We start from the raw sequence: 9,519 nt of genomic DNA, 5'->3' as shown, positions 1-9,519 counted from the left end.
CTACCTGCTTGTCACCATGAAAGGTTTTCCTCCTTCCCCCCCCCTGCTGTTGGTGATGGCTTATCTTAAGTGATCACTCTCCTTACAGTGTGTATGATAAACCCATTGTTTCATGTTCTCTGTGTATGTGTATATAAATCTCTCCTCTGTTTTTTCCACCAAATGCATCCGATGAAGTGAGCTGTAGCTCACGAAAGCTTATGCTCTAATAAATTTGTTAGTCTCTAAGGTGCCACAAGTACTCCTTTTCTTTTTGCGAATACAGACTAACACGGCGGCTACTCTGAAACCTACGGAAATAAAGAGAGACCAGAATAAAAACATTTCATTTCATTCGGAAAAGTAATCATTCAATGTCATCTGCACTTTGGGAAAGTTGAAGGACGGTGACTATAAAAAATGATGGGGACCCCTCTTTGTTTAAGAACTACTAAAAGGCCCAGGCTGGTTATGCCCTACCAAGATAACCAGGGATTACCTGTTATGTAGGGGGCTGAGTTAGACTGGATATTCCACAGTCTATTTAGAAAAGCTGGGTTGATTTTGAGACGGGGGCTAGAAATTATTAAGACTCACATGAAAATGGTTGCAAAACATATAACCAAAAATGAAGTGACCCACATATCTAGTGCCATTACACACAAGGAGGGCACATACATGCAACAGGGAGGCTCTGGTCTAGTAGTGATTAGGAGAAAAAGAGCAGCGTTGTGTGTCCATTTACAGGCACAGGTGGGCCGTGGAGTTTTTATAGCATGTTGGAGGGGCCTCAGAAAGTAAAAGCTTGAGAACCCGTTTGAAAACACAATACAACTTTCATTCATGGCGGTCCTGAAGAATGTGCTGAATCCCAGCTGGATTTATTTCAAATAGCCCCTAATCTAACCAGTATTGAGAATCGCTTTTCTGGTGAGGTGTGACCTTGGCTGCTTTAATGATGAATGCCCCTCGAGAATGTTTTGTTTCAGGACACAGGGGTCATTACTTAGACCTCAGCAACACTTTGCAGTGCATGCGCTGCCAGACAGCAAAAGAAGATGGGTCAGACATTGATGACAATGCCAGGATCGCCCCATTGCCAACCTTTTTACCAGCTGGCTGTCAGCCAGACAACAATGCTTACCCTTACAAAGCCTTTATAGAATTGATTTTAAACTACCACAATGAAATCTTCTCTATGCAGGTCTCCCCCAGAGGGTTTCAGGAAGACACAGAGGGAACTCACGAGAAGATCACCTGGCTGGTGTGGGTAGCAGGGGGTTTACACCGCAATTTCATTTTTCAAGAAAAAATGCTGCTGAACGGTGTGGATGTGAAAATTAAACTCACACGTAGTGAAGACACTTTTTGCCTCATGAGTGGGAATGCCGGTTAGAATTATAAAGTGCATATTTAATGCCGTGACTCTCTTTCTGGATCGTCTGAAAGCGGCTCCGGGGGTCCTTTTGGGACATGCAGAGGCTCTAATGACAGCCAACGCAAAGCGCCCTGTGGACTGACTGGGGATGAAAGTGTTTAATATTCCAGCCAGCAGTCACATGAGTAACCAGGAAGTTCTGGGGCAGTCACCCAAGCAGCTCGTTACTGGATTTGCAGATAATGATGCCTTCGGTGGAAATTATGCTAAAAATCCTTTCGACTTTAAACATTACAGTGCTGTCACAAAAATTGTTGCTATTTTCAGCCTCCACTTATAGACCGTTTCTAGTGTGGCTGTCACTTACCCATGGCCTGGCTACCCCCCAAAACAGCTGTTCTTGGGCAATTTTTCTAAGCCGCAGTTCTCTTTGCTCTTTTGAAGCTGGTTCGCGAGAGCTTTCTTCTTCTTGCTGTTGTTGGGTATCTTGGTAGATAGCATATGATGCCTTTACTAAATAACGTGCATAAAACCCAGTTTTAGGATCCAGTAACAAATATTTTTAAAAGTTTTAAACAAAATCCTAGATTTTTAATGAAAAATTATTAATGACGGTAAATTGCTGGATGAGGGATTTGAACTTCTGCAGATTCACAGGCTACTGGGTCTTAAACACAGCGGATTGACCACTCTTGCTCTAATCATGTTAGGGTACAGCTTGGCAAATTACTGTACTCATGTTTCTTCAGTATGTAAATGCATAGCAGAGCTGTCAAAACTAACCCCTTCTTTACACTAAAAGGGATGATAAGCATCTTTTAAAAACTTTACCTATGCACTGTCATGTTTATTTCAAATTACTTTTGAGTGACCAAAATCTTCTGCTTATGTATGGGAGCTGAGGGGCAGAGCAGGGATACTGTATGGTTTATCTCTCCTGAAAACTGCTCTCTGATTACTTAACCAAACAGTCAAGTTATCCGTGTTTCACATTTCACAACACTCCATATAGAATGTCAAAATAGCAGCCATTTGTAATGGTAGCAATTTTTAATTCACTTTAAGTCTTGAATATATTTAAGTTATAAGCAAATTTTAAAAATACAGTTATTTCAAAAACTTGCCACACTTACAGCATCTCAAAACTGTTGTGTAAACAGAATCAGAAACCCTTAACCTTTGCAATTGTAATAATAATCACAAATAACAACTATATCTATGGTCTTGGGTATTATTAGGAATGAGGCCATTTTGAATTTGAATGCTGACTTGGTCTAAATTCTACCATATTTGGGCGAAAATAAAACAACAAGAAAACAAACAAAAAATAGAATAAGATCTGTACATGAACCTGATCTTTAGGAGTCAAGTCTTTTTTGGAGGGGGGCAGTAATTTCAGTAGCTATGCTCAGTTTCAGTCTTTTTTTTGACACCAACATACACATCTACAATCTCTCTTGTAATTGTTACAATCAGAACAAGATGCAGAGAACTAAACTTCATTGTTATCTTCAGCCTGTAGGCGTCCATGTAACAGATTCCTGGGGCTGTTTGTAACTCTCAGTTTTCAAATGAAGAAACAGATTTTCCCATGAATTTAGCAAACTATGTCAAGGGCACCATTGCTTTCAGGAAACTAATAGTTAAGTTTTCAGACGCCCTCAGATACCAAGGCATATAGAAAGAAAAGGAAGGACTCAGACAAAATGTCACCATTTCTGCAGAGAAACTTTTTACATTTTTATCATGAAAATGGCAAGTTTTCATTTTCACTGAAACGACTGAAACATTTTAAATGAAATTAGCAAAAGCACCCACACAGCTTCTGGCCCGCACCCATTTTTAAAGAGGCATCCGAAGAAGCATTGCCTTTAGGATCTGCCTGAGGGGGACTGAACAAAGATCTCCTTTGAGTGTCTTCCCAAATGCACTCTTCATGCGTCAGGGGATTTTTACAAGTGCATACTATAAAAGTATCAAAACCTGTTTTGCTTCTGTTAGGAATTGCCTTACTCTAAAGTGAATTATTGATAATGAGGGACAAAGCAAATATTAACTGTTCTATTGTCTGAGTAAATCTGCATTCCAGTGACCTTCAGTCACACACAGATCTTTGCTCTCAGACAGTCTCCTGTTGCATTAAACAATGGTTCACCGCTGAATCTCCGTATCTGCCATGCAGTTCAAACCAAAGCTTTACGCTTTTGCTTTTGTGAAACAAATAGTGACCCCACAATATTTCCTGGCGCCTCCTTTCCTGACTACCCACTTCTGGGCGGGGCAACGAAGATCTGAAGTGGGGACAACTTCTCACTAGCAAAAAGAAAAGGAGTACTTGTGGCACCTTAGAGACTAACAAATTTATTAGAGCATAAGCTTTTGTGAGCTACAGCTCACTTCATCGGATGCATTTGGTTGAAAAAACAGCTGTTTTTTTTCCACACCCAGAAGCCCACGATGGAGGTGGCTGAGACACTGAGCCTGCATGGGGAGAAGACTCAGCCGCCTAGCACAGTAGGGAGCGTGACACTGCTTCAGAGACAGTTCCCTTTCCCTCACCAGTTGCACGCTGCCACGGCCTGCAGCATGCTCAGGCCCCCAGAGCTGTCATATGCCGGTGTGTCAGAGAGACCCCGAGGGCAACATATGCCAACCAAAGTAGGTGTGTTGAGAGAGCGGTGAACATGACTAGCCCCTATGCTGCCAGGAGGCAGGGCGGCCCTGTGAGGTGATAAAAAGGGAAACATGGTCGGGAAGGGGCAGGGATAGAGAGTGCCTGGGGGAAGCACCCTGGGGTGCAGGCCTGTGTTCTGCTGCCGCTCAGAGCAGACAATCCTAATGGTCCCCTCTGGCCTTACAATCTGTGAACCGTGGAAGGTGGAAGAATTGAGCGGGACAGGGAGAAATACTGGGGGGCAGAGAGGGAGCGGGAGGGAGATGGTGATGTGGCAGAAGCCGGAGGGAAAGGGGAATATGAGTGGGAAAGCCAGGGAGCAGGTGAGGGTCTGAGACGGAGGGAGCCAGAAGGGGGTGATGGGGCAGGAGCTCAAGGCTGGAGGAAGGAGAGAGTAATGGGGTTGGGGGGGCATGGAAGGGGACAGAGAGACAGCTCTGCCACCCCCAGGCTAGGGGAAGGGACACGAGCCCCCGCCACATGGCTAAGGAGCAGGCCTGTGTTTGTGTGTGCGCATTTACGTTGAATTTCCACCCCAAAACCATCTCACACCCACACACATTGCAGGGCTGGGGTGTCCCCAAAGGGGTGAATAGTCAGTGGGCCAACCAAAAACAAAACCATTTTTAAAAATCAACTGCCTGGTGTTTTTGGGGGAGATGCCTGTGTTGTGAGCACTTGGGGTCAGCCCTTCTGTTCACTGCAGTGGTGGCCTGACACCACTGGAGCAGATGTGAGGTGCCACCCAGTAGAGGTCACTGGTGGTGCACAGCAGCCAGCGTGTGCTGCACAACAAGGAGTTAATGACAAAGCCTGACACGGAGAGTACTGGGGAAGGGAGTTTGCAGTCAGCTGCTGAGGAAGTTGGGACTGGACTGGAAAAGCAACTTTCCCTTCTAATGGCTCCCAAGGGGAAGGTAGGTGAGTGTGCGTGTTTGCATGGGTGAATGAAGTGCAGCTAAACCAAAGTAGGAGCATGAAGCTGATGGTTATTGGTTACCTCTAAGCTGCCACGTTTGCTTTTCACTGTACAGCAAGGGCAGTCGATTACATTTGTTTTATTGGGCTGCTCTGGTTGGAGCGACATTTCTATGCCTAGACGATAACTGGCGGACCCTGAATTCAATGCCTTAAGATCATGCCAGGTGTTAAGATCCATCTTACGAAGGGCTTCGAAAATTGAAATGTCTAGGAATGACAGATAGGTTTATGAAGCCAGACAGCCTCTCATCAACTCCGGCTGAACTGGGGATCCGTTTACTCAGCAATAGAATTGTACGTTTGTGTAGAATTACGGTTATATGTAGACAGATTTTAAAGCCAGACGGGACCATTAGGATGCACAAGATATAGAATTTCACCAAGTGATTTCTGTATCAGTAACATGTGGTTGAACTAGAGAGTATCAGAGAGTGTCTGAGAGAATAACTGCAATTAATTGAAAGAGAGTATTCTATTTTCCTTTCCTTTCCCTTGAATTAAATGATTCTGCAGTCATTAAATCCTTATTTTTCAGCAAATCTTCTAAACAGCTTAATCTCAATCCAAAATTAAAGTACTATCAACACATGCATCTCATTTAAAAAAAAAAAGTGTCCCAGCTACAACTGTGCTTAATTGTGTTAAGTAGTCAGGAAGCCTACTTCTTGCTCAGTCATTACCGATCAGGGTTAATAAACAACATGTTGGATAGGGGACATTAACCAGGAAAAAAACTGAACCTAGTGACCTTTTCTCCCCCTGACTTTCTCCAGAAAGAGCAGTGGGATAGTTTTAAGGGAAGAACTTCTGTTTTAAGGGTAAGAGACTGTTTATGGCCTTTTTTTTCCATTCAACATGTAATGGAGGAATTGTGAGTATGCTTCAGATATGTTGTGGTCGTGTAAAGGGAGCTTTTCAAATTGCTATACAGTGTATGCACTGTAGCTGCAGTCCTGCAACTGGATCTCTGGGAGCTGTTGAAGTCGGGTCACTTGCTTGTGTTCACACATGCCTATGCATTTTCCTGCAGTGTCGCAATGTTTGGGGTGCAAAGGCTACCAGACACATTTAGAATGGGGTATGGGGACGGAAGGGTAGTTTTTATAGGAATTTTTAAAGTAAAACGTAACAGGAACCTCTTTCCTTAAACTCTTACATTTTGAGTCCTAATCCAAGATGACCATGTGCCATCAAGTGCCCTAAACATCATCATTCTATGCTGCCATATGGTGGGGTTTAAACAGTCATGCAGATCCACATATTCTATTAAATTGTCATGAAAATTTATCTGCATGGGGACAATATCTACTCCTGCACCTTTTGTGTTGATGATGGATGCCAGTGACAGAAAACGTACAGTATTCTATTTGCCAATTCACAGGGGGAAAAGAAAGTGCCTGCCCTGCACACATAGGATTTTGCCAGGCTGAGTTAGTATCTGCTCAGTGGAAGCCAATCAGCTGGTGCTTTTACAGTTCTTTTGGTTGCACAAAACATCACATTATCAGAAAAATCCAGCAAAATAGCATCAGTCCTCTGAACTGAACTAAGCATAATTCATCCTCATTGTAAGACCAGCTCTAGACTTGCAAGTAGCTAATGAAAATGCTGCCATAGGGGATGCTCACCTGGGTTTTGGAGGGCTGACAGATTAATTCATACCATCTGTTCTCTGGGATTCCAGCAATCTCAGATGGCCCAGTGGAACAGGAGTGGCTATTTCAGGAGCTCTGGTAGCAGAGATGTGAATCCCAACCTTAAAGCTGAAAGGCAGACTGCCTCCTTCAGTGTGGAGAGGCTCACTACCATATTGGATGGAGGTGCTGACAACACCAGGACACGGAGGGCAGTAGGTGAGTGGCCTTTAAAAGACTTGATGCTTTCTGGATGAAAGAGACACTTCCATGTCCCTGTTATGTCTGCTTCTTCTCTGCAGTGGTGACTCTTATACCCAGTGATGAACCGTCTTCTCAGATCAAGCAATAAAAAATTAAAGCAAAGAAAATGTCATAAGGGGCTTTAAGAAAGAGAGAGGCTTGAGGCCAGGATTCTCAGCTGATGTAAGTCAGTCTAACACCAATGGAGCTACACAAATTTACACCAAACTTTTCGCCCCACTTTTCCTCCTCCAAATCTCTGGGTGTCTTCGTAGGGTGTAATAAATTAGGAAAAACATATAATTGAGGCTAAGATTTTGTCATGGGTATTTTTAGTAAAAGTCAGGAAGAGGTCACAGGCAACAAAGAAAAATTCACAGAAGCTGTGACCTGTCCCTGACTTTTACTAAAAATACCCATGACAAAAAGGGAAGGGGCTGGGCAGCTGTGGAGTGGCTGGCAGCTCTGGAGCCCCCACCACCCAGGGGGGCTCAGAACTCCAGGGATCCCCCCTCCCCAGCAGCCAGGGAGCCTGGTTGTTCCATGATTTTGGAGGGAAAGAATGGCAGGTTTGGTTAGGGATAAACTAAATGAGAAGAGAAGGGGAAGAGAGGGCAGGGTAGAAGGGGCAGCTGTGGAGGGAAAGCTGAGATGCAGCGACCGCGAGGAAGCAGGTTGGAGCAAACAGCCAGTTAGCACAGAGCAGAGACAGTCCAGTCAAAATGGCCGATAGTTCTCTGAAGGGCCAAAGGTCCCTACTTTAGCTGCTTCTGTAGCTGCTCCAACACGCTCAAGTCTCTAGCTGGCTCCTCTCTGCAGTTTTATAGGCTGGGAGGTGCATTTGAAATTGTTCTAAAGGTCACAGATTCAAAACCCCGGTCTATATACATATTTCACAATGACCATCAAGTTCAGAACATTACAAGCTTTCATAAAAGACCGTACTCAACATATTGTGATACACAATGTTGTATGGAACCACTTGATTCAATTGCTTATTCTTTGGGGTTCAGACCCCTTGTCATAAATCTAAAGGGAAGGGTAACCACCTTTCTGCATACAGTGCTATAAAATCCCTCCTGGCCAGAGGCAAAACCCTTTCACCTGTAACGGGTTAAGAAGCTAAGGTAACCTACCTGGCACCTGACCCAAAATGACCAATGAGAGGACAAGATACTTTCAAATCTGGAGTGGGGGGAACAAAGGGTTTGTCGGTCTGTGTGATGATTTTGCTGGGAACAGATCAGGAGTGCAGCCTCACAACTCCTGTTAAGTTAGTAAGTAATCTAGCTAGAAATGCGTTAGATTTCCTTTTGTTTAATGGCTGGTAAAATAAGCTGTGCTGAATGGAATGTATATTCCTGTTTTGTGTCTTTTTGTAATTTAAGATTTTGCCTAGAAGGGATTCTCTATGTTTTGAATCTGATTACCCTGTAAGGTATTTACCATCCTGATTTTACAGAGGTGATTCTTTTACCTTTTCTTTAATTTAAAATTTTTCTTTTAAGAACCTGATTGATTTTTTCATTGTTCTTAAGATCCAAGGGTTTGGGTCTGTGTTCAACTGTACAAATTGGTGAGGATTCTTATCAAGCCTTCCCCAGGAAAGGGGGTGTAGGGCTTGGGGGGATATTTTGGGGGAAGACGTCTCCAAGTGGTCTCTTTCCGTGTTCTTTATTTAAAACGCTTGGTGGTGGCAGCATACGGTTCAAGGACAAGGCAAAGTTTTTACTTTGGGGAAGTTTTTAACCTAAGCTGGTAAGAATAAGCTTAGGGGGTCTTTCATGCGGGTCCCCACATCTGTACCGTAGAGTTCAGAGTGGGGAAGGAACCTTGACACCCCTGTTCTCGCCTGGGGGTGTCTGGACCCTGACTGTCATACTCCCTAACTACAAGTGGGTAATTGATTTGACTGGTCCTTCCTACCCTGCTGCATAGAGAGCTGGGATCCCAGAGTGCATTGCTCCACATGATGCACATGTCCCCTGGGCACTGTCCCCCAGCTGAGGCAGTATGGGACAGTGGCCAGGGTAGTCCCAGGATGCACTGGCACAAAGACAGTGACGCAGCATGATATGGGTGGGCAGGCAAACACAGTTGGATACAGGGTTGTGTTACGAAACACCGGCTGTGTGGACACAATACAATGTGGCGTGATAGCCATGTCAAATGAGCATGTCATGACCAGGTTACTGTACTGTAACTTGGTGCTTGTACTCACCATGCAGACAGGACTCTGGAGGTAGCAGCTTGCAGCCATGCCAATGCCAAGGAGGGGGCCAGAGCGTGAGCATGTGTGGTCTGGAGGAGGTTTCTGGCCTTGTCATGCGAAGGAAGGCTGGAAAACAGATCACTAAAATTAAGCTGTGAAGGGAAGAGGGAGATTCTGTGAGTTTGATCAGGTCGAATCCTTGCCTGTGTAGATCACATAGCTCTGCCTCACCTGAAATAGATGCTGGGACCAGGGTTGTCTGCAGAGAGCTTTGCCAGGTGAGGCTTTCCCTGTGGGCAGCCAACACCATAGTAAAGCTTTCCATGGCTGCAGCTTGCTTTCATACACAGCTCAGGGTTTGCTGAGACTGATCATATTGGGGCAGAGGCACCCCAAGCAGTATTTCCGCAGAGTGAGC

The 9,519-nt window shown here is 44.5% G+C and overlaps 1 protein-coding gene and 1 long non-coding RNA gene across 2 annotated transcripts in view; one reads left to right on the top strand and one right to left on the bottom strand.

Annotated features, from left to right (window-relative positions):
- Positions 1–261: 261 nt before the first annotated feature.
- LOC122460876 lies at positions 262–9,343 on the bottom strand. The gene is made up of 3 exons (XR_006282467.1): positions 9,111–9,343; positions 6,641–6,978; positions 262–1,870 (listed from the first exon to the last, which is right to left on the bottom strand). It is a non-coding gene; the product is annotated as an uncharacterized LOC122460876 (long non-coding RNA).
- The window catches only part of ACOX2 (acyl-CoA oxidase 2), a 31,691-nt gene continuing 27,039 nt past the window's right edge, over positions 4,868–9,519 (top strand). Inside the window, exons 1-2 of the mRNA XM_038409606.2 lie at positions 4,868–4,948; positions 6,697–6,865. Coding sequence (XP_038265534.1) covers positions 4,931–4,948; positions 6,697–6,865 — 187 coding nt within the window. The 5' untranslated portion in view covers positions 4,868–4,930. The remainder of the gene's footprint in view (positions 4,949–6,696; positions 6,866–9,519) is intronic.

Source organism: Dermochelys coriacea, chromosome 7 (assembly GCF_009764565.3).
Source record: "Dermochelys coriacea isolate rDerCor1 chromosome 7, rDerCor1.pri.v4, whole genome shotgun sequence".
In the NCBI taxonomy this organism is placed as follows: Eukaryota; Metazoa; Chordata; order Testudines; family Dermochelyidae; genus Dermochelys; species Dermochelys coriacea.
This window is presented reverse-complemented; position numbering and strand designations above follow the sequence as displayed.